The sequence below is a fragment of the Bubalus kerabau genome, chromosome 14 (genome assembly GCF_029407905.1).
Source record: "Bubalus kerabau isolate K-KA32 ecotype Philippines breed swamp buffalo chromosome 14, PCC_UOA_SB_1v2, whole genome shotgun sequence".
In the NCBI taxonomy this organism is placed as follows: Eukaryota; Metazoa; Chordata; class Mammalia; order Artiodactyla; family Bovidae; genus Bubalus; species Bubalus kerabau.
Window position 1 is genome coordinate 64,297,070 of NC_073637.1, and position 25,761 is coordinate 64,322,830.

A 25,761-nucleotide genomic window follows, 5' to 3' on the forward strand; every position below is an offset into this window, starting at 1 on the left:
TCAAGAATCTCTTTCAGCGTATGTAGTACAGTGTTTGAAAAATTGGCTTTCCATTGAGCATTGATCCAATTGCCAGTTCTACTGCTGGTTTGTTAAAATCTGGAAGCCTGTTTCCTCTTCTGTAAAATAAGATGATGATTGAAGTTACAAATGAGGTGGTGAGGTAAAGCAACTGCAGGGTTGACTTATGACCTTTTTAGAGACAGAACTTAAAGATAATATACAAATCATTTTGCCTTAGTAAATTTTTTGTGGTTGTGCAATGGTAAAGAATCCAGTTGACAGTGCAGGAGACCCAGAGACGTGGGTTCAGTTCCTGGGGCAGCAAGATCCCCTAAAGAAGGAAATGGCAACCCACTCCAGTATTCTTGCCTGGGGAATCCCATGGACAGAGGATCCTGGCGGGCTACGGTCTATGGGGTCACAAAAGAGTCGGACATGACTGAACGCACACTCATACTGTTAGAGATCTCCAGATGAGAGCTCTTTTGTTTACAAAGGCTCTGTATGTGTTGTTTATTCATGCTTTGTTTTGTTTTTAAAGGTTACGAGAAGTTTCAGAGAAACTGAACAAATACAATTTAAATAGGTAAGAGTTTTAAAATATTTTACATTTCCTGAAGAGAATAGCTTTTTTTAAAAAACAAAAATTAGGAAAACGTACTCATGTTTAGGTAGCAGCTATTAAGAATATTTTAATCTAGCTGTCAGCTTTTTATGAATGAGTTCATTTGAATTATAGTTTATGTTCATACTGATTTTTAAAAACTCTGCCATACCAAAGAGCTATAAGATAATGTATTACAATTATTGCTTTAAAATATATAAATATTAGTTTTTTAAAAATGAGTTTTGCCAGCAATTCTTTTGTTAATTGAAATTGAAAAAACCCTCAAGGGTGTATTTGCCATTTAAAAAATAATTTTCTTATTTAAATTCCTTGGGTCTTTTCATCGTAATGATAGGGTGTTATTATTTTCATTTTATATATATATATACACACACATATATATATGTTCATTATATATGCACACATACACACTCACACATACATATGATGTGTGAGTGTATGTGTATACCATGTAATAAAAGTTTCTAGTAAATACTATGACTTTGGAGGAAAAAAATAATAACTTTGCTTGCATATTTTTCTTTATTCCTCAGCCATCCCCCTTTGAATGTATTGGAGCAGGCTACTATTAAACAGTGTGTGGTGGGACCAAATCACGCTGCCTTCCTTCTTGAGGTAAATTGTTTGTTTACTCTTAAGGTAGAGAAGTGAAAATGAGTGTTAAAATACAACTGTGCATCATCATGTGTCTTCCTTTTGGAAGAAACGAAGAAAAGAGCAGTTTCTTACAATAGTTATTTCAGAGCTCACCCAGTTCCGTTTCCTTATTGTATAAATTCTCTGGGCCAGAGAAAGTGTAAATGATTTACTAGAGCTTGAAACTAGTTAGTAAGAGAATGGAGAAGTTCCTGATATCCAGTTATTTTCTTACTCTGAATTCTGTTAGATTGAGATATTTTACATTATCTTCACTGGTTTCATGGTAACACATATAAAACATACTTCCCTGGCTTCATTATGAGTGCCTTCTGGAACGGAGCTTATTTTTTGGCTTTTTGAATTGACAGTGATAGGTACATAATCTGTTTGTTGAATAAACTCAAGTTTTAATGCACATTTTTACTTGGGAAAGTTCTATTTTCTTTGCTTCTAGGATGGTAGAGTTTGCAGGATTGGTTTTTCAGTACAGCCAGACCGATTGGAATTGGGTAAACCTGACAATAATGATGGGTAAGACATTATGTCCTTTATATTTAATTAATAATTTAATTCTTAAAGGTATAATATTCCATCTGTGTTTTGGTTTGGGGAGCCGTCAAGTTAAAAAGCATTGTAGAAAACCAGATGCTTAAAATAGAATGCAGTGGTTACTTTGTAGTTTGATTTTAATTTTTATGCAAACAGTGATTTATAGCTAAAATATTCACATTAAAAGTAGCAGAGGAATCAATGATCACTTAACAGAATAGATTACCAGAAGTATGATATGTATTTGGTAGGTTCCAAGTCATATCTACTCTTTGAGTGAACTGCCTTTTCAGATCATTTTTTTTCCCCCTTAATATTCCCAAATCAGGTAACTCAATTTGAAATTTTTGAAGTCTTTAAAGTTTTGGTCTTTATAAAGTATGACATGTAAAAAAGATTGCTAGATAATGCATGATGACTTGCAATTGACTGCTTCTGAGGAAAGTATGATTACTTTTAAAAATCTGAGGAACAGTTTGTTTGCAGCTAAACCATGAAAAAGGTTCAGACAGGAGCTGGATTGTTACCAGGTTACAAGTTGTTAGATTTGCTGTTTGTTCTGAAGTGTCCATCTCAATGAGAGTTATCAGAATTGTTAAGCTGATATTTTATGTAGTGAAGCCTGGAATTCCTAGGCATTTGGGGACTTTTCCGTGATTTTTCTACCTCTTGTTTTTTTCCCAGGTCAAAGTTGAATAGCAGCTCTGGGGCAGGGAGGACATCGAGACCTGGTAGGACAAGCGACTCCCCGTGGTTTCTCTCAGGTTCTGAGACTCTGGGCAGGCTGGCTGGCAACACCCTGGGGTAAGTTGTGGCCTGATGATGCATCCACTGGTCTGTGAGTGCTGTCACTGTGAGTGCTCATCTCAGTGTTACCTAGTGACGAAGCCAGGGAACTCTGGGCAGGGTGTCCTGTAGCTCAGAATGAGCCACCATGACTTAAAAAAGCCTACATAGGCTAATTACTGTTAGCCTAGATTTTTCATCTTTTAAAAATGTATAGTGGCTATATGCATTTATGTCATTCATCTATGTTATTTTTAAAATTTCAGTTATATTATCTTTGGTCTTATTTTTGATTAATTCTTGGGTAAAAAAAATTCTAACATTTCTTTCTAGTAGCCAAATCTGGTAGTTCTTTCTGAGTAAATTTAGTGAGGCTTCAAACTATTACGTAACTAAATTTTACTGCCTTTAATGAAATGTTTTTTACTTTAAAGAAATTATTGTGGTTTACTTGACATATAACAGTTGAAAGTGCACAACCTAACAATTCAATATTTGTGTATACATGTATACAAATGTTTATGGCCCTTGAACAATGTGGGATTTAGGGCACATTTTTGATCCTGTACAGTCAAAAATCCACTTGTAACTTCTGACTCCTTCAAAACTTAACAGCAAATAGCCTCTTGTTGACTGGCAGCCTTAGGATTAGCATAAACAGTTCATTAATATGTATTTTGTATGTTATATGTTTTATATTCCATATTCTTATAATAAAGTAAGATAGGAAAAAATAAAACATTGAGAAGAAAATACATTTACAGTACTGTTCTTACCAATACTGTAAGTTTGTACCATCTATTTGCAAAATGAATTGTCTGTCATTACCTATGTCAGTATTTTCCTATATGATACAAAACTCTAGATGGTATACGTATTACTAACACTAGACATCAAAAATGAAAAGATAATGTGAAAGGGAGATTCATATTTATTGTATTTATAGATACAGTGATTGATGCATTGATAGTGAAGAAGCAGCAATATGATTACTTCATGCTAGCCTAACTTAAACACTAATGAATGAATGGTTATAAAAACTTTATGGCATGTAGTATTACAGTCATATTTATCATATGATATTAGAAACATTCATTTAAAAGAAACTACTTACCTGTGATGATAGAAACGCAGTTTCTCCAATTAAGAGAAAGAGAAGCATACTGTATGGTAATGTAATTCTACGAAAGCAAAGTTGTAACACACTAAGAAAACTGTCATTGAGCAGCCAACAGTAAGAAAACTAACAGTATTCGTTTTATATTAAATATCATTCACCTTATGCCTATGTAAGCATAGGCTACTATCTACAAATATTTTATGCATTCATGATATAACTTTTTCTTAACTTTTTTGGAGTTTTTCTAGGCTTCATGGTTCATCTGTAAGTTTTTTAAATTCCTGTTAGTCCCCCCCCAACAAAAATTCCAATATATTTATTGAAAAAAATTATTGTATAAGGGAAGCCACACAGTTAAAGTCTCTGCTGTTCAAGGGTCAACTGTAATGTGAAATTAAACAGTCAGTTAACACCCATCACCAAATCTGGTTACAGATTTTTTTCTTGTGATGAGGACTTTAGAGATCTCCTCTCTTATCAGCTTTCAAATGTACAGTACCTTGCTGTACATTTTATCTCTGTGACATTTATTTTATAACTGAAACTTTGTACCTTATTTTTACTTTAAAAAATTATTTGTAAAATTTTTACTTTTTACACTAGATACTCTTAAGTCCATATTCTCTAAAGCTGGTATGCCATTGAACTGAAAGAATCATATACAAATTCCAAGCCAGATGGTTTTATTCATTTTATACCTTGATTTCTGAATAGCTAGATCTTCTGAAATTACCCATTTAGTGGTTAGATAATGCCAAAGCAATGATGTTAGCATATGTATTCAAAAGCTAAGCAGAGAAATAGAAGCAATTTAAATTGTTTCAAAATATAATTAAGGAGAGGAAGATGGTTTTAAACATTTTGACTCTCTTGGTAAAGTTAGATTTAAAAGTTGAGATCCCATTTTATCTGATAAACTTGAAAATGTTTGATTTTATTTAAGAAAGCATGCTATTATGTATCATACTACATCAAACTTTACCTGTTTAAAGATTAAAATTTAGTTCTTTTTTTAGTTGAGGGGTTGTCACATTGTAGCCTACAGGCTAAATCTGTCCTGACTGCCTCCTATTTTCATTGAGACAACTATATTTGATACTTTCTCTGTGGTTGCTTTTGTGCTAAAATGGCAGAGATGAGTTGTCATGACAGAGACTGGTGAGCCTACAAAACCTAAATAAATGATTTACTTTTCTGCACTTTACAGTTTGCTGATCCCTGCTTTAGTTTATTCATTTACATAGGGGCATTTGTTGCTAATGCTGTGCTCTTTATTTCTAAATTTAACTTTTCATTTGAAAATTATTTGACTTTTAAAAATTGCAAAATTTCACCCAGCTTCCCCAAATGTTAACATTTTACATAATCATAGTACAGTTATCAACACCAAGAAATTAACAGTGATCAGTGCTTAATCTGTAGAGTTTATTTGGATTTCATCACCTGTCCCACGAGTACCATCTCTCTGCTCTAGGATTCAATCCAGGACCCTGTGTTGCATTTGTTGTCATGTTTCTGTAGTTTCCTCCAATCTGGGACAGTTTCTCAATCTTTCCAGACCTAGATGAGTTTGGAAAACTGGTTATTTTGTAGAATGTTTGATTTTGTCTCTTATTTCCTCATGATTAAACCCAGGTGATGCATTTTTTTTTTTTTAAGTCTTTATATTTTAAGAGCAGTTTTCGAGTTCACAGCAAAAATGAGAAGGTACTGACTGTACAGGGATTTTCATATTCCCCTTGACCACATGTATAACCTCCCTTGTTATCAGTACTCCCCACCAGAGTGGTCCATTTGTTACAGTTGATGAACCTACACCCGCACATCATCATCCACAGACCATAGTTTACATGAGAGTTCACTCTGGGTGTTGGACCTTCTCTGGGTTTGGATAAGTTTATAATGACATGCATCTTTGATTACAGCATCATTTAGAGTAGTTTCACTGTCCTAAGAATCCACTGATCTTTTTACCATCTCCATAGTTTTGTCTTTTCTAGAATGTCGTATAGTTGGAATCATTCAATATTTAGCCTTTCCAGATTGGCTTCTTTCACTTACTAGTATGCATTTAAGGTTCCTCCATGTCTTTTCATGGCTTGATAGCTCATTTCTTTTTAGTGCTGAATAGTATTTCATTTGGAGAATGCAATGGCACCCCACTCCAGTACTCTTGCCTGGAGAATCCCATGGATGGAGGAGCCTGGTAGGCTGCAGTCCATGGGGTCGCGGGGGGTCGGACATGACTGAGCGACTTCACTTTCACTTTTCACTTTCATGCATTGGAGAAGGAAATGGCAACCCACTCCAGTGTTCTTGCCTGGAGAATCCCAGGGACGGGGGAGCCTGATGGGCTGCCATCTCTGGGGTCGCACAGAGTCGGACACGACTGAAGTGACTTAGCAGCAGCAGCAGCAGCAGCAGTATTTCATTGTATAGATGTATCACAGTTGATTTACATATTCAGCTACTAAAGGACATCTTGGTTGCTTCCAAACTTCGGCAGTTATGAGTAAAGCTGTGTGCTGATTTTTGTGTGGATGTAGGTTTTCTGCTCCTTTGGATTAAACGCCAAGGAGCACAATTGCTGAATTTTGTGTTCTAGATTTTGGTCATTCTAATAGGCATGTAGTGGTGGCTTGTTTTTTTTAAATTCACATTTGCTTGATGATATATGAAGCACCTTTTCGTATGCTTATTTGCCCAATGTAGCTCTTCTCTGGCGAGGTTTCTTTTAAGGTCTTTGGCTCATTTTTCCATCAGATTGTTGATGTATTTTGGATAACCATTTTTTAATCAGATGATGTCTTTTGCAGTTATTTTGTCCCAGTCTGTAACTTGTCTTTCATTATCTTGACAAGCATCATTTACAGAGCCAAAGTTTTTGACTTTAATGAAGGCTAGCTTATCAGTTATTTATTTCATTGTGCCTTTGGTGTCATAGCTAAAAAGTCATTGCCAAATCCAAGATTGTCTAGATTTCTTTTCTGCTATCTTCTCGGAGTTTTATAGTTTTGCATTTTATATTTAAGTCTGTGATCCGTTTTAATTTTTGTGAAGGCCTGTGTCTTTTTTCCATGTGGATGTCCAGTTGTTCTAGCAATGATTGAATCAGCTGTCTTTGCTTCTTTGTATTGCCTTTGCTCCTTTGTCAAATATCAGTATTTATGTACTTATAGGGGTCTGTCTCTGGGCTCTCTATTCTGTACAATTGATCTATTTGTTTTTTCTCCAGCAGCACACTGTCTTGATTACTGTTGCTTTATAGTAAGTCTTTGAAAGTTGGTTAGGGTCCAGTCAGTCAAAAGAACTTTGTTCTTCAGTATTGTGCTGGCTATTTAGATCTTTTGCCTTTCCCTATACATTTTAGAATCAGTTTGTTGATACAAAAAACGTGGTGGGATTTTGATTGGGATTACAGATGATGCATTTTTGGCAAGAATACCACAGAAGTGATGATGTGACCTTCTCATTGCATCATATGTGGAGGCACATGATATTGACCTGTCTCATTACCGTGATGGTTATCCCTGACCACTTAGTTAAAGTGATGTTTGCCAAGCTTCTCAAGTATAAAGTTACTATTAATATTTCCCCCTTTAAAGTTACTATTAATATTTCCCCCTTTGTAATAATGTATTTTTTGGGGAGATGGGCTTCCCTGGTGGCTCAGCTGGATACTTCCTATGTAAATAGTCCATTTTCCATCATATTTTTGCTCATTAACTTTAGCATCCATTGATAATTTCTTCCTTCATTACTGTGGTGTTGGCCAAGTAGTGCTTTTTAAAATATGTTTTTATTATTTCTTTTACACTCATTAATTGAAATTTGACTGTAAGGAAGAACTTTTCCTCCTCCCCCATTTCTTTCTTATTTATTCTATTTTATTCTGTTACTGTTGAGTTATTTATGTTATTATGGTCTCATGGATATTTGTTTTATTTTATGGTTTATAATCCATTGCTGTTTCTGCTGCTTAAATTATCCTATTTAAATCCTCTTCTCTTTATAAATAAAGCTTGGATATAACCAATTATAATAGACTGCATGACAAGATGACTGAAAGAGAGTAGTGGACTTTTATGTCTTTGGTAATAAAATACACAACAAAGATGATAATAAAGAGTACATTTGAGCTTGAATAAAAACCTTAGTAGACCTGCTCCAAAAGAAGGTTAAGGCTAATTTTAAGACTTTAGAAAGCAGGGAGAATCATTAGTTTTTGTGTTCCTCTTACTTATGCTTGATTGTATTCCTTTTTGAATCATGTTTTTATAAACCTGCCCCACCCCAGCAGACTCTGTGTTTTAGCATTGGGTTCATGATCGCAGTTCTGAAAAATGTCACAGTATTCCCCCTGACTAAGCCATATGTTTACCTTTATTTGGTCTTGCAGATGTCCACAAAATGTAAGCACTTAAAGGCTGATTGTTTCTCTTGGACTGTATGAAAATTTTTCTCAGTTTGTTGATGGAGAAATTGTAACCAGTATTCTGTAAATTAAGAAATTTTAAAGTCAAAAATGTTATCTGTCATAATAAATTTCCTTTCTCTGAGTTGTGTAGTTCCGCCCTCCTCACATTCCTGTGTTGATTATAGTAAACTTTAAAGAAGCTTGCTATTTATTAGAGAATCTAGGACATACAGGTGCAGTCATATTTGAAAGACTGTCCCCACAGACCTTGGTCCCCAGCCTCTTCCTTCAGAGTCCTGGCTTGTTCCCTTTGGGTTCATAGAGGTGTTGTGAATCAGGTGGTCTCTGTTTGAGAACTGCATTTGAAAGATTTTGGCATAATTAATACTGTTTTTCTTTGCTGTCAGTGTGGGTAATTGAGAATTGATCATGTATTATGACTGATCCTTCTTAGGAATAAATAACAGTCAATGTTTCTAGGACTTTTAATGTTTTTCCCTTGGGGGTTTTGCTAATTGGCAGTGTGCTAAGGCTTTCTAGCTGCTGTTTTTTTCTCTTTCATAATTACTCAAATTTATCCTGGAAGATATTTTAAAAATCTCCAGGATATTTTTGTTAAGCGCATTTCAGTCGGGCAAGAACACCAACTTTGAAGGGGAAGAACACCAACTTGGTTTGGAGAAAGAGAGTGTGTGTTTAAAGAATGTTTAAAATGGAAATATTAGTTTCTAAAGTCTCTTTATCCATTGTTTGTTATCACCCATTTTTAAAGGAGGCAGCTAAACAGCTCATGTTACCATAGAAGTCTACAGGGCCATTGTTACCAAATGCAAACCTCCATTTCTCTCCCACCCCCCCGCCCTTTAATCTTAAGAAAAGCTGCAAACTTGTTTTTTTTAAATGGGCAATCTTCTGACTTAAGTGTTGAAACTAGTTGATATTTCCGTGGAAATAAATATGCACATATGCACAGGCACACACATACCTATCTAGTTAAGCATGTGTTTGTATGCTTGTGTATATGTATATGTTCTTTTAAATAAGCTTCATATTTTTGAACAGTTTTAGATTACAGAAAAATTACAGAGGTAGTATTGAGAATTCTTGTATGCTCCATACCCAGTTTTCACTATTAACATGTAACATAAGCCTGGTACACTTTTTATAATTAATGTATGTTGATAAATTATCATCAGCTGAAGGCTGTAGGTTGTTCACATTCCCTCATTTTTTTCTTAATGTCCTCTTGCTGTTCCAGGATCCCATCCAGGATACCACAGTAGATTTAGTTGTGATTTCTCTTTAGGCTTTTCTTGATTATGACAGTTTCTCAGACTTTTCTTGTTTTTGATGCTGTACAGTTTTTTAAACTAGCCAAGTATATGGATAGGACTTATCCCATGGGTTTTAAGATTGTTATCCCAGGGGAATTAAGATTGCAAACTGTGGATTAATTCCATACTATGCGGGATTTTCCCAGTTGATTGGAGTCACTTTGTGTATCTTGAGTATTATGTAAGTGTATCTTGAGTATTATATAATGGGGTCAAATTGTAGGATTAATTTGATGAGTGAGGTGTGGATAGTAGAAACTGGTTTTTACATTATTTTTGAGTTTAATATTAAAAATATTTATATCTCACTATATTTGTGTGTGTGTATGTGTATATATATATATATATATATAGCGAGAGAGAGAGAGACAGAGCTCACTATAATCATAGACAAAGAGAGGATTCCTATACTTTTCTTTTGGAACCACTGATAAACCTCTGTTAATGTATACTTAGTCAAACACCTTGCTCTTTCTCTGGACAGCAAGCTGGATAGAGGAATGTTTAGCATTGGTTGAGGTAGGAAGTCTAGTAGGTTGTTTGGATTCCAACAGAAGAAATCCTGCACTGTGGGTGTGGGTAGGAAAATGTGGTATTTTCCATGGTAACAGTCAGGTTAATGAATGGGCAAGCCAGAGATATTTTGACCTTTGTCTTTCAACTAACCTCAGTTGAGGTTTTGTGAACAGAGATTGCAAATTGGCCATGTAACTTACTGTCCAAACTGGGAAATTTGGGAATGAAAATAATAATAATAGGCTCAGACAGTACGCTGACTCTGGTGTTATCTCAGGCAAACTGGGGACATAACAGTTACACTAATTAAATCTCTTTAAGACTCTAGTGTGGTTCCTCCTGATTTCAAGTTGAGATAATAAATTTAGCTTTTGACTGTTAAAAACTTCTCTACAAGAGTAGTTCCACCTGACTTAATTTTGACTGCTTGCAGGGAACCATGAAGTAGAAATGCTGATTTAATATTTTATTTTAATATCTATTTGTATCTTTCATTGATCCTATATTATTTTCTGTTGCATAATTGTCACAAAGCATATAAGTTGAAAACATGTCTGTTTTCTAGAACATAGCTTTTTTTGGATAACACATGACTTTATATTTTTTAAATCATGTTTAGAAACACATGAAATTTATCATCTTTACAATTATAATTGCACACCTCAGTTAGTATTGAATATAGTCATATTGTTGTGAAGGAAGTCTCCATAACTTTTTCATCTTGTAAAAATGAAACTTTATCTCCATTAAACAGCTCCCTCTACCCCTCTCCCTAGCATCTGGCAGCCACCATTCTGCTTTCTGTTTCTACGAATTTGACTACTTTGGATATCATTTGTGTTTTTGTGATTGGCTTAATTTCTCTTGGCCTAATATCTTCAGAGTTTATGTTGTAGCATGTGTCAGGATTTCCTTCCATTTAATGCTGAATAATATTACAGTATATGTATATCCCACATTTTGTTTAACCATTCATTTTTCATTGGATATTAGGTTGCTTGTACCTGTTGGCTCTTATGAATAGCGCTGCTTTGAACATGGGTATATAGATATCTCTTTGAGACTCTGTTTTCAATTCTTTTGGATATATACCTAGAAATGCAACTGTTGAGTCATACATGATGGTTCTGTTTTTAATTTTTTAAGAAACTTTGTACTGTTTTCATAGCATTGCACCATTTTATAGTCTTACCAACAATGCATGAGGGTTCCAGTTTCTGTACATTCTTGCTAACACTTGTAGTTTTCTATTCTTTTCTCATGGTAGCCATTCTACTGTGTGTGAGGTGATATGTTATGGTTTTGATTTGCATTTCTCTCAGGGTTAGTGATGCTGAACTTATGCTTATTTGGCCATTTGTGTATTATGTTTGGAGAAATGTCTATTCACGTTCTTGGCCCATTTTTTAAGTCAGGTTATTTGATTTTTGTTGTTGTTGTTGAGTGTAAGAGCTCTTTATATATTCTGGATATTAACCTCTTATTAGATACATGATTTACAGATATTTTCTTCCATTTTGTACGTTGCTTCCTCACTCTTGATTATGTCCTTTGAGGCATAAAATCCACTGGGATTTTTGCTAGGGATTGTGATGAATCTGTAGATTACTTTAAGCAGTCTGGACATCTTAACAATTTTAAATCTTCCAAGCCATGGATACAGGTGTCTTTCCATTTATTTGTGTCTTTAAAATTTAAGCTTTGAATTTTACTTTTTGCATTACAGACTGTTGGTAGTTATGTCCGATAGGTCGTTCATGCAAAGAGGAAATGTATTATAACTCATTTTAGAGTCGTGTCTAGAAATGCTAGGTATGTGGTTCTTTAAAAAAAAATGCAGATGCGTGGTATTCATCTTTTAAAAGTGAGGTTATATTTAAGCATTAAAAAAATCAGAACTGTTATTTTAAAGCTCAGTTCTATTATCTTGTTCTGTCAGAATGCCACTGTAACATACCATGTCAATTAGAAAAAGAGCTTTTAGCATGTCCTAAGAGAATGAAAATGAGACCTGGAGGAATCTTGCTGAATGATTATTTAAAATGCTAAATCTATAAATTCTCCAATAATTTAGAAGTCGCTGGAGTTCTGGAGTGGGTGGAAGTGGAGGAGGATCCTCTGGTAGGTCATCAGCTGGAGCGCGAGATTCTCGCCGACAGACTCGAGTAATTCGAACGGGACGGGATCGAGGATCTGGGCTTCTGGGCAGCCAGCCCCAGCCAGTTATCCCAGCATCTGTGATTCCAGAGGAGCTGATTTCACAGGTATGGATCCTGTGGAACACTTAACATAAGAGCAGGACAGGGTGAGGTTTAACTAAATATAGTGGGCTATAGCCATGATTTATGGTGACCTGTCCCTTTTCCGGGGCATCTTCCCATCCCAGGGATCAAACCCAGGTCTCTGCATTGCAGGTTCATTCTTTACCAGCTGAGCCACAAGAAAAGAAAGAAAGTGAAGTTGCTCAGTCGTGTCTGACTCTTTGCGACTAACCCTACCAGGCTTCTCTGTCCCTGGGATTTTCCAGGCAAGGGTACTGGAGTAGGTTGCCATTCCCTTCTCCAGGGGATCTTCCCAACCCAGGAATCAAACCTGGGTCTCCTGACATTGCAGGCAGACGCTTTACCCTCTGAGCCACCAGGGAAGCCTAGCTGGGTCACAAGGGAAGCCCAAATATAGTGGGCTGTAGCCATGATTTATATCATGAGTTGTGAAATACTGCTTTTCTGTTTTGATCCTAGAAAACTCATTTTGATTTTTAAAAAAGTTACAAAAAAGAAAATTAACATAGCACTCCTTATTTTTATTTCAGGCCCAAGTTGTTTTACAAGGCAAATCCAGAAGTGTCATTATTCGAGAACTTCAGCGCACAAATCTTGATGTAAACCTTGCTGTAAATAATTTACTTAGCCGGGATGATGAAGATGGAGATGATGGTGATGATACAGCTAGTGAATCTTATTTGCCTGGAGGTTGGTGGATCACCATCATGGTTCTCTTATCTAGGGAGAGGTGTTTTTTTTTTTGACAGGAATGAAATGAAATGAAATGCAAGTGGGTTTTCTGACTGTTCTTTCCAAGGTGGTAGATATTTCTCCCTATAGTGTTTGATTGTAAAATCTTTTTTAAGGGAAAATAGGGACGTGTTTCTGCTCAGTGGACTTGTGTTTCATCCTAATAAAGGCATGGTTGTATGTGCATAGCTTTATTGCTGACTGACAGATGCCTCTGGAATGTTGTTCTGATGCTGTTATTATTACTGAATATGCAATAATGCATTTAGATTTTGACAGTATCATCTCTGTGATGTCACAAGAATCTTAAATAATGATCCTTTTTTCTTGTGATTATTTAGGATGTAGCCCAAGCAATAATCATGCAATTGATGTTCCTTAAACTCGGTGTTAATGATGTTAACTTTATTTCTTAGGTAGTTACTGCTTCTCTTCTCAGGTTATGTCAGTAGTCAGCTCCTGATTTTAATGTTTTAACTTTAAGGGATTTTTCGGTGGTCTACAGATTTTTTCTCTGTACCTGTTTCATTTATATTTGTTTCACTTTATAGAGGATCTTATGTCTCTTCTTGATGCTGACATTCATTCTGCCCACCCAAGTGTCATTATCGATGCAGACGCCATGTTTTCTGAAGACATTAGCTATTTTGGTTACCCTTCTTTTCGTCGGTCGTCACTTTCCAGGCTAGGCTCATCTCGAGGTAATTGTGCATTTATTTCTTGGTGATTATTAGCTGCCTGAAGAGCTAGTGGTAGAATTCTTTGTATTTGAACTTTTAATATTACACTAGACGAAATCATTATTTATTAGTGTTCTTGGAAGCTTTGGCATTAAAATAATTATTTTTGATTTTTGAAGAGCCACAGTAGAACTTTAGAGATGATTTTATCTATTAATGCATTATAGAACACATATAAAGGATTATGTTTTATCTAACTATATTTTTAAATTTAGGAATATGGATTCTGAACTAAAAGCAGAATTCTACTTAACAGTGACATGCAGCATTCAGAAAATAAGTCTCTCTAGTTTATTTGATTAAAATAGGGTGATTATTTTCTTCATTTTAAATCCAAAAAAAACTTCTGGAATGAGATTGATCCATAATAAATACATATAAATACTTACCTTATTAAAATAGTATTTTCAGAAGTTAAAATCTTGAAAAGCTTTAGTTCATAGTAGAATTTAGAAAGATTTTGAAATCGTACAAACAGAAGCCTTTCTCTGTATACGTTGACATATATTTAACTGGCATTTTAACTTTTTAAAGTCAGTATATTTACTTTTCAGAAAGTAAAACTCCTTGATTCAAATAACAGGAAGGAATCAGCTGTATTATTTACTTATCATTAGTAAACTGGAAAAGATGCCATTTTATATTAAGACTGTACTACAAATGCCTACTACTTGGAAGCAGTTTTAAAACAACAGTCTTACAATGATCTTTTAGTATACTGAAACTGTTCTGTAATAGCTTACAAATTCTTTAAAAATAAGTGAATATTTTACTGCCTTAAATGCATCAAGAATTACATTTCAAATATTCAGTATCTAACAAATAGCTCCTTCTAAATTTCTTCCTTTTGCTTTTCCTTAGGTCATTCTATGTGGGCATCTCTTTCAGTCTGAACCATATGAAATTGGTGGTACTTGACCATGTTTGACCTGCATGGATGGCAGTTTTATATGGTTCAACTTGTTTTTAATCCTTAATATCCAAGTCTTGGGAAGTTTAATTGCCTAGTTAAAACAGTAATGTGTGAGCAACCTGAAAATTTGTTTTAAAAAGTTTGTAAGCCAGTTTCAGTGGTAGTGTTTTTATAAAATAGTCTTTCTATAAAGATTCTTAAAATAGAAAAAAAAATTCTGATTTCTCAAAATTTTTTAAATAAGACTTTTTATCTTATCACAAAAGATAAGATAAATCACAAAAATCTAGTCTGTAAAATTACTCTAAACAAAGATTATCAAAAATTTTACAGTTAATGGATTTTTATTTTGCCCTTTTAAAGTTTTTTCCCCCCTCTATGTGTAGAATCTCTAACAAATACTTTTTTTTTGTTTATGTATCTGTCTAACATGTCAAAATTTTAATTTATGAATAGTTTCTAATAGATAAATTTAAAAAGTTATGGTAAGCATTTTTAATGAAAACTAGAAGTTTAAAACTCCATGTAAAATGTCCAGAATCCAGTTTGAGGCAATTCTGCTCTAAAAGCATATATTTGGAATTCAGAAAAATGCTTAAAGAACTAGTTTACAATTTTCATACATTCACTTGAAAGAGTTAAATGTCTTGAATGTTGCATGTCAGGCTTATTAGATATATAGTTACATTAAATTCTTGTGGGTGGATAAATTGCTGTTAGTTGCATCCTGAAGGGTCTTTACTAGAGAGTGGCTTACTTTTATCCCACTGGTGTGACCCAATTGCATACCAGTTCTCCTTCTTCCCTTAGAGAGAGACTCTGAGCTGTTGCGTGAACGTGAATCCGTTTTACGTTTACGTGAGCGAAGGTGGCTTGATGGAGCCTCATTTGATAATGAAAGGGGCTCTACCAGCAAGGAAGGAGAGCCAAACTTGGATAAGAAGAATACGCCTGTTCAAAGTCCCGTGTCTCTTGGAGAAGATTTGCAGTGGTGGCCTGATAAGGTATTTGAAAAAAATCCCCATCTCTTCCATTTTAAATGGATTCCTGGCACACATGTTACCACCCCCCACACCTCCCAAAAAAGGTTTCTGTTTTATTTCAGGTTTTTGTACTGTCATTTAAAATGCAGACATAAAGTGATGTTTTTGTTTCTTTTAAAATATAAATAATCTTGATTTGACACTGCAGGAATCATTTTAACGAGATGTGTTCAGTGGTGCTTTCTATTTTCTACTTAATGAAGTAAATCAGAGGCATCGGGATGGCAGTTTCAGATAAGACATAAGCATTCTGTTTCAGGATTTCTTTTCTAGTGATACTCGCACCAGTAACTGATGGTATATTTCTTGATAGAAATTTGTTTTGTGCTGTCGAATGGACCCAGTGTCTGCAGAGCAGGTTTCATTGATACAGACATGCACGTGAGGGCAAGATTAGAAATCTGTGTTTCTTTGATTAGTTAGCTTTCCTGATTGATGTCAGCGAATTCTGACACGCTCTTTGCTCTAAAAACTGTGGGAGACAAAGCAGGCTGGACAGGAAGAAACTGAGGGAGTGATGCTCTGCATCCTGAGGAGTGGTATGTGGCGGGCTTCTAGATAGCAGCCAGGACTTAAGTGGTGTGAACCTTTAAAACTCCATCACCGCTGCAAGGACACATCCTGTTGATGGTGTGTAGTCTTCACTGTCTTAAGAGGCAGGTGGTTCATTTTTGCAGGTTCCTATAGGAGGCCATATGCTGTCCATGTGTTTCTTGGAGTGCCTGTTTATTTCCAGATCCAGTTGGATGAAAGATTCTTTTAAGTAGAAGTAAAAGAAGATAAAGAACTTGGTTATCTGTAGCAGATAAGGACATTCTGACGTGCATTTCTTTTCTTTCTTTGAAGTTGACTTTGGAATATTAAAGGGAAAATATTATTTAACCTCCTGAATTTGTTTATTTTTTTATAGTTATTGTGAATCTTGATGTGGTTAATTTTCCTCTGTATTCAGCTCGTGTGGAAAGCTTGAATGCAAGAAGGAACATGAATTTTAATCAGTCTCTTTGTGAGCAAAAGGTTATTCTGTTTTCTTTGGCAGCTGACAAAGTTTCCCTGAATTGCATTCTCTTACTTATTTCCATAAAACCAGAAATGTTCCAGCTTCTACTTTTACTTCATATGGTAGAAGGTGACTTAAACCATTGGGCTTTTTCTTTTCTTTTTTTTATACATTGTTCTTTGTTTCCTGTTTCTCGAGAGCCTTGATTGTATTAGGGCTGCATCTACTTCATATTGACAGGAAGTAATGGAGGACTCCTGAATCTTGTTTTAATAGTGCCAGCACATCTATATTAGTCTAGTCTTCTTCAGCATGTATTTGAAAGTGTTTTGAGCAGTTGGAGTTTAGCAGGACTTTTTCCTGGCCAGTGTACACTTTGTTAAGAGTTAGCCAGTCTTAGTTGGCCTTTACTGATAGGCATGGTTTTAAGTACAGCTTGTTTTCAGAGGCAGTTACTAAGTTCATCATAAAATTTTGACACTGTATAGGCCTGCCTTAGTGTATATTTCCATGGTTTGTTTAGACGTTGAATGAAGGAGAAATAGCAGTATGTGCAACAGAGTATGCCCTACCTATATATTTTTTTTCCCAATAAAGAAAAACCTAATTTAAACTATTTTTTTCTGAATAAGAACTACTTTTTATTAGCTTGTGACTGAAATTTAGACATCAAAAATTTCAGTTTAAGAAAGAAAATAGCATAAGCCTAACTAAACTGATAAGTATTATCCTGGTTTTCAGCAAACCATTAAGATGATTTGTAAGGTTGAATGCTATAGTCAGAAAGAGAATGCAGAGTTGTTAAGGGGAAAAAAACCTTGCTTTTGGAACAGTGTGCAAAATTATCGTATAGGAACATAGGATAAATTCCACATGAAGAATAGGCACTATGGAGGTCCATATTTGTCCTCCGTAGTTGGAGATGGTGATCCCTGAGGAGTAGAAAAGGTTTTTGCGGGGTGCTTGATAGGAGATGGAGAGTGCAGGGAGATATAGGATGTCGGCACACACTATTTGCAAATCGTCTCTTCTTTTTTGCTTTTTTTTTTTGGTGCTAGGAGGGAAAAGGAGTTGTCCTAGCTTAATTTCAGAAATGACCTAATTCGGTATTTATAAATTGTAAGTTTGGTTAGTGTCCATGGTATTTTTCCTTCTTTTGTTAGGGTACCTGAGAAATTCCTTTGTTAAATTAATTGGAATAATCTTGACTTTCCCATCACCTATTTAGAGGAACAGCTGCTTCTTCAAAGTTTCACCATTTTCTAGGCTAATAAAGCTGCTTCAATGGTGAAATGTGGAGTAGGAAATTGGTATAGCCACTATGGAAAACAGATTCCTTAAGAACTTAAAAATAGAACCACTGTAGGATCTAACAGTTTCACTTTTGGGTATTATCTGAAGAAAATGAAAACACTTAACTGGAAATACATGTACCCTCATGTTCATCGCAGCATTGTTTACGGTAGTCAAGATAGGAAGCCACGTAAGTGTCCCTCAGTGGGTTGATACACACACACACACACACACACACACAAGAGTATTATTCAGCCATAAAAAAAGAATGAAATCTTGTCATTTTTGACAAAATGGATAGACTTTGAGGGCATTATGCTAAATGAAGTTAGAGAAAGACGAATACCATATGATGGCACTTAAATGTGGGATCTAAAAAAAAAAAAGGAATCCTATATAACAGAGAACAGATTGATAGTTGCCAGAGATGGGAAGTAGGGAAAATGGGTAAAGGGATTAAAAGATAGAAAAAAATAAATCAATGAATTTTTTCCCCCTTATTAAATTTTCAGCATCTTTAAAAAAAAAATAACCATAATTGATAATTACAGAGATGTTAAAAGATCTGTGAAGGCAGAAGTGAGGGTCATCCAATGAGTAACTGAGTAGTCTTGATTAAGTACATAGGCTTTTTGTTCAGGTGTTAGGGTGAGAATTTTGTAGGAATGCGTAACATTGTTCTGCCTAAATACTGTAATAGAATTAGGTACAAGAGGCTTTGGGGAATCACAGGAGGCCAGAGTGATTACTAAGACTTCCATTAACATGGATCCTTTTTCATGTCTTGGTCATTTTTGAAATTTACTTTTCTCTGATTAGAAATTTAGTTCTCTGTTGCTGAATGCCTACATTTAAGTTGTAACTATATATCTATATGTAGTTATATATATATATATGTATGTATGTGTATGTATACACACACCAACCTACTCACAATAAGAATCTTAAAGTGACTTATAAGGGAATAAAAAATAGTTATTCATACATATATATATGTATGTGTGTATACACACACACACACACACACAACCCCAACCTACTTACAATAAGAATCTTAAAGTGACTTACAAGGGAATAAAAAAATGCATCTCCAATAGTAACAAAGACTGTTAGAAATAAGACTGCAAAGATAAGAGCTAAGTGATAAAATGCTGAAGGTGAAAGGGTGGAGAAAAATTGCAGGGTAATTCATGCTAAGTCAGTCTGCTGAAGTTGAACATAAGAACTTCCCCATTGTGCTCTGTAACAAAACAAACCTTCAGTTTAAGAGATGCACACATCCTTTATTTTAAGTAAGCTCCCAGAGAAGAAGTGCTTCCTTGATAGCTCAGATGGTAAAGTGCCTGCCTGCAATGTGGGAGACCTGGATTCGATCCCTGGGTTGGGAAGATCCCCTGGAGAAGGAAATGGCAACCCACTCCAGTACTCTTGCCTGGAAAATCCCACAGATGGAGGAGCCTTGTAGGCTACAGTCCACGGGGTCGCAAAGAGTCGGATACAACTGAGTGACTTCACTTTCTTTTTTCTTTCCCAGAGAAGAACTTGATGAAGGTTGTATGGTGAGTGATGAGGAAACAACTGATTTAGGTAGTCAGTATTGTTAACTTACAGTCATATCCCTTACTGTTCTGGGTGTGTTTTCATAGAGTCTAGGGGAAATAATAAAATTTAATTCCCACCAGCCTTTTGAATTGTAGAGTTGTACATTATTCTCAATTTTCTTTGAATGGTGTTGAGAGGAAACAGTCCCATGATATTTGGCTCCTTAAGTTATTTGGAGCAGCTTCACTGTTGGGAACAGTTGATCAAACTTGTTGGTCATGATGCTTTGCCTTCAAGGTTCTAAAAGTGAAAGCTGGGTGGGGAATTTAATTGTCATGTAGAAGCTACCAGGAAATGTTTGTTAAAAGTTAGGTAGTTCAGTTCAGTCACTCAGTCGTGTCCGACTCTTTACAACCCCATGAATCGCAGCACTCCAGGCCTTCCCGTCCATCACCAACTCCCGGAGTTCACCCAAACTCATGTGCATCGAGTCAGTGATGTCATCCAGCCATTTCATCCTCTGTCGTCCCCTTCTCCTCCTGCCCCCAATCCCTCCCAGCATCAGGGTCTTTTCCAGTGAGTCAGCTCTTCGCATGAGGTGGCCAGAGTATTGGAGTTTCAGCCTCAGCATCAGTCCTTCCAATGAACACCCAGGACTGATCTCCTTTAGGATGGACTGGTGGATCTCCTTGCAGGAAGAAGGAAGTCAAGAAATACCTGGAGTAACAGGCAAATTTGGCCTTGGAGTACGGAATGAAGCAGGGCAAAGGCTAATAGAGTTTTGCCAACACAATTCACTGGTCATGGCCAACACCCTCTTCCAACAACACAAGAGAAGACTCTACACATGGACATCACCAGATGGTCAACACCGAAATCAGACTGATTGTATTCTTTGCAGCCAAAGATGGAGAAGCTCTATACAGTCAGCAAAAACAAGACCGGGAGCTGACTGTGGCTCAGATCATGAACTCCTTATTGCCAAATTCAGACTTAAATTGAAGAAAGTAGGGAAAGCCACTAGACCATTCAGGTATGACCTAAATCAGATCCCTTATGATTATACAGTGGAAGTGAGAAATAGATTTAAGGAACTAGATCTGATAGACAGAATGCCTGATGAACTATGGATGGAGGTTCTTGACATTGTACAGGAGACAGGGATCAAGACCATCCCCGTGGAAAAGAAATGCAAAAAAGCAAAATGGCTGTCTGGGGAGGCCTTACAAATAGCTGTGAAAAGAAGAGAAGCGAAAAGCAAAGGAGAGAAGGAAAGATATAAGTATCTGAATGCAGAGTTCCAAAGAATAGCAAGAAGAGATAAGAAAGCCTTCCTCAGCGATCAGTGCAAAGAAATAGAGGAAAACAACAGAATGGGAAAGACTAGAGATCTCTTCAAGAAAATTAGAGATACCAAGGGAACATCTCATGCCAAGATGAGCTCGATAAAGGACAGAAATGGTATGGACCTAACAGAAGCAGAAGATATTAAGAAGAGGTGGCAAGAATACACAGAAGAACTGTACAAAAAAGATCTTCACGACCCAGATAATCACGATGGTATGATCACTCATCTAGAGCCAGACATCCTGGAATGTGAAGTCAAGTGGGCCTTGGAAAGCATCACTACGAACAAAGCTAGTGGAGGTGATGGAATTCCAGTTGAGCTATTTCAAATCTTGAAAGATGATGCTGTGAAAGTGCTGCACTCAATATGCCAGCAAATTTGGAAAACTCAGCAGTGGCCACAGGACTGGCAAAGGTCAGTTTTCATTCCAATCCCAAAGAAAGGCAATGCCAAAGAATGCTCAAACTACCGCACAGTTGCACTCATCTCACATGCTAGTAAAGTAATGTTCAAAATTCTCCAGAAGTTTGATAAGTGTATCACAAATGTAATTTAATAATGAAGTAAGAGCAAAGGGAGAAGTGATCATAAAACAGAAAAGAAGCCAGGCATAAGGAGAAAATGGAAACATAGGCAGATGAGGGGAATGAAGTGTGAATAAGGACAGTTGATCAGATTGGGCCGTGTGGCCTGTAGTTGTATAATGTCTGTTTCAGCCATAGTGCACAGTACAGTCTGCTGTTAGAGCTGCTACTTAAGTTGGAAAACTAGTGTTTGTTGAGAACAGGAAAGTTTAAAAAAAAAAAAAATCAAGTTTTGTGGGGAGAAAATTTGGAGTAATAAGACCAATTTTTAAAAAACAGAAGTCAAAATTAGTAGGAATTCAAGTTGCTATGCTTAATGACTTAAACTTTGGCCACTAGGTAATTTTCATTATATTTTTAGCATTTTTCATCCCCTTTGGGGAGAGATTGCTCATTTGGGTGATGACTTGTTTATTGTTTAGAGAATTGCAAATTTGTTGATTAGATTAAGCTTCTAAATAATTTGATTTTGTTTACAAATAAAAAAGCTAGAAACTACCGATCTTTAAGGAAATATGTATATCCACCTTTTCCAGGTTGAAACAGGCCCTAGCTTGCACAGCAGTAGCCATTAGTATCTCATTAAAACAATAAAAACGTTGTTTTCTATGATATTCTGAAGTGTGCGAGCTAAAATACTGTGCCACTGTGTGTATTTGATTGCTTTGTATTTCTCTACAAACTCATCTCAATCAGGCGAGAAACAATAGGTGATTTTTCCATCTTCCTTTGGTTGGTGGTTTGTGCTGTCCATCCACATTTGTCCATAATGGATGTTCAGGGTCTTCGGGGGATGTTCAGGGTCTTCGGGATTCACTTACCTCAGGACTCCTGAGCTGGGGAGCCCTGGCCCATCATTGAGGGGTGCAGGCCAGTCAGTTCTGAGAGAGCCTCACACACCATACTCTTGCTATACCACGACTTGTTCAGGGTTGTACTGCTCTGCCAGGGCTTTTACTCAGAAAGTTCGAGTTGAGATGCGTTTTTTCAGTTATCAGTGTGCTCCTAGCCTGTGGGAACATAGAGGTAGATTTGTTACGGACCAGCCCACACGACTGAAGCGACTTAGCAGCAGCAGCAGCCCGTAGGGAACTCAGTATGGAAGACAAACATTGGCATACTATGAAATGTCTTCACAGTACCACCAATCCTAGGTTGAAGCTGGGAATCTGGTATTTAGGGGTTTAGAGTGGGGAATGACTAATACCACCTGGTATTAGATTAAGATTTGAGAGATTTGGCAAAATCTTCACAGAGGAGAAGACTTTTAAGCAGCATTTTTAAGGTTAAGTGAGCGTTAACCAAGATGCAAAAGCATTCCAAGCATATCAGTATGGGCCTAGAGTCACGAAAGGACAGGGTGTGTTTGTGGAACAATGAGAAATTTGGAATTACTGCTGTGTGGTGGGAAGAGGAGAAGAGCAAGATGGAGCAAGACCAGAGGGCCCTAGATGAAGAGTTAGGATGTTGTTCTGCCAACAAAGTTCTTAGAGAAATGACATGATGAGATTGGTGGGGTTTTGTTTTGTGTGTTTTTAAGTAGACAAGCACTACTGGTATCGGAGAAAGATAGGAATAGGAACAATTCTATGCCTATTCTTAACAGTTAAGAGACTGGTAGAATTGTTTATAGAGAGGGGAATTGCAAGGATCTCAACCAAAGCAGAGGATGAGATGGTTGGATGGCCATCACCAACTCAATGGACATGAGTTTGAGTAAACTCTGGGAGTTGGTGATGGACAGGGAGGCCCCACATGCTGCAGTCCACGGGGTCACAAAGAGTTAGACACGACTGAGCGACTGAACTGAACAACCAAAGCAGTGACAGTGAGGACTTAGGAAGGGAAGAATCTGAGGGGAAGTTGAGACAAGGATAGCATTGGTTTGCTAATCACCATATGGTTGAGAAGAGAGAAGTTGAAGAGAGGGCTCAGGCTCCTTTGTGGTTTTCCTATTACAGGGTGGGTGGGTGGGTGGAGGTCCTTCATGGAGATAGGGACTGCAAGGGGCATGCAGCTTTGGAAGTGGTGATGAATTCATTTTGGAGATGTTATGTTGCTTTTACAACATCCAGGTAGTTTAGTCTGCAGATTAGTCTGGAGATAGGAGAATGACACGTTGAACAGCATGGTGCCCAGTCACATATAAACCTGAAGGTGGAGCATAATTTGAATAAAGGGACAAGGACAGAATCTGGGTAAGGGAGTACAAGGTGGTACAAAGGAAATGGAGAAAACAATCATGAAGATAAAAGGAAGACCAGAAGAGAGTCGTGACAGTAGTGACCTGTGAACAAGAGAGAAGGGAGGTTCTAGAGCTTGTGATGCACAGAGTCACATGGTTCAGAGTTGAAAGAGAAGATGAACTGTTTGAGTAAATGCATGTGTTGGGAGAATGTGTGATTTTCTCAGTTTTATCTCAAACTCACATCCATTGAGTCGGTGATGCCATCCAACCATCTTATCCTCTGTAGTCCCCTTCTCCTCTTGCCTTCAGTGTTTCCTAGATCAGAATCAGGGTCTTTTCTAAAGAGTCAGCTCTTCTTGGCTTCCTCTTTTTATAGTTTTGTCTCTTTCCCCACTACCCCTACCCCACCCCCACCTGCCCTATGCAAATTAGGGCTAGCCAGGAAGGGGTGTGTTTGTTTCACCTGAGGTTCTCACTCAGGTCCTCGGATTTTTCCTTTATTCCTTTTTCTTGGGCTTTTCCCTTTCTTTGTCTGTCTTTTAGCTCTTGCCATTTTGGACTCCTTTTTCCTATTCTAACTCCCTGACACATGGAGCATTGATGTGGCTGTTGCAAGACCAAGTGTCACTGTCAGTGAAAGCCAGTGAGGTGAAACGTATGCCAAGTAGTAGTTCACTTTACTGTGAGTAAGACTGAGGGGAAGACTAGTTTGGATGGTTGTTGGGGTAATAAGAGTGAGTTGCATCCACTTGTGTCTATGAGTTATCCTTAAGCAGTGGAGAGGGACACTTCTTTCTCTGAGATTGTAGGGAGGGGAGAATGGTGTTTTTTCATTAAGTATATTGGGAGATAGGGAGTCAATTGGTCCGATTCCATCATCTTTTTAACCAAGGGGTTGAGAAGGAATTATGAGGTTAGAAGTGTTAAAATTTGATGCAGTCATCCTGGAGAAAGTAGACAGTGGTTTTCAGATACCTATGGTGAAGGAAAGACTATAATTGCTAAGTTGGAAAATTTCAAATTTGGTCTCTTCTGCATCCCTCCATAGGTGTAACAGATATGACTTGAAAGTAGAGCTGACTGGCACTGGTAGAATAAAAGATTAAAAATTAGTAATCTTTTTGTATGGCTCTGAAGTGTAACCTGTTCTCAGTCTTGGCAGGCTGTAGCTGAGTCCCATAACCCATCTGAGATTGGAATTTGATAGAAACTTTAAAGATACTATTAGTTACATGTACTCCTGAGCCAGAATTTCAAATTGAACAGAGAAGTTTTGCAGTAGCAAAAATACAACGTAAAATCTGTTATTGGCAAGTTTTGCTGTGAGATTTCAGGGTAGTTTTATGACTGATCTCTCTGGCCTTAATGTTAAAAAATTTATCACTTTATCCTTGATATTTATTTACACTTATTGTTTAAACTTTTGAAAATTTAATTGCATTCCAACTTATTACTTGTACATTCTTTAAGTGAGCTTTTACCTTTAAAAGCAACGTAAAAAAAAAAAAAATAAAAAAAATAAAAGCAACGTAGACACTTGTTTCAGCAGCTTGGAATGGCCTCCAGGGACGGAGTCTTCTGTTTTGATACTCGACTTTCCTAGCTTCAGTGCCTTAGTCTGTTTTTTCTTCATTTATTCAACATGTTTATCAAGTGTCTACTGTGTTCACTGTTCTAAGAATGGGGGATACAGTGGTGAACAAGACAAAGCTTATATCTGAGTGAAATAGACTATGCATGCATGCTCAGTCGTGTCTGACTCTTTGCGACCCCATGGGTTGTAACCTGCCAGGCTCCTCTGTCCATGGAATTTTCCAGGCGAGAATACTGGGATGGGTTGCCATTTCCTTCTCCAGAGGATCTTTCTGACCCAGGGATCAAACCCACGTCTCCAGCATTCCAGGTGGATTCTTTACCACTGAGCCACCAAGGAAGCCTGAAATAGACTATAAATGAGTAAATATAATCTATCAAGTTGTGAAATGCTATGAACCAAAAGGACAGCAGAGTAAGGAGATGGAATATTAGAGTACTGATTTTGGAGATAGTGTGGTCAGGGAAGATCTCACTTGAGCAAACTTGATTGAGGAGAAAGTGAGTCACC

General features: G+C 36.7%; 1 protein-coding gene and 1 long non-coding RNA gene across 2 annotated transcripts in view; one reads left to right on the plus strand and one right to left on the minus strand.

Moving 5' to 3' along the window:
- Positions 1-24,001, minus strand: LOC129627003 (uncharacterized). The gene is made up of 6 exons (XR_008702377.1): positions 23,899-24,001; positions 22,291-22,479; positions 16,290-16,458; positions 12,004-12,275; positions 5,169-5,285; positions 1-119 (listed from the first exon to the last, which is right to left on the minus strand). It is a non-coding gene; the product is annotated as an uncharacterized LOC129627003 (long non-coding RNA).
- Positions 1-25,761, plus strand: part of UBR5 (ubiquitin protein ligase E3 component n-recognin 5) — a 137,610-nt gene that overhangs the window by 44,132 nt on the left and 67,717 nt on the right. The window contains exons 2-9 of the mRNA XM_055546504.1: positions 545-589; positions 1,165-1,246; positions 1,725-1,801; positions 2,504-2,623; positions 12,067-12,256; positions 12,805-12,964; positions 13,558-13,707; positions 15,452-15,663. Of these exons, the coding sequence (XP_055402479.1) occupies positions 545-589; positions 1,165-1,246; positions 1,725-1,801; positions 2,504-2,623; positions 12,067-12,256; positions 12,805-12,964; positions 13,558-13,707; positions 15,452-15,663 (1,036 nt within the window). The remainder of the gene's footprint in view (positions 1-544; positions 590-1,164; positions 1,247-1,724; positions 1,802-2,503; positions 2,624-12,066; positions 12,257-12,804; positions 12,965-13,557; positions 13,708-15,451; positions 15,664-25,761) is intronic.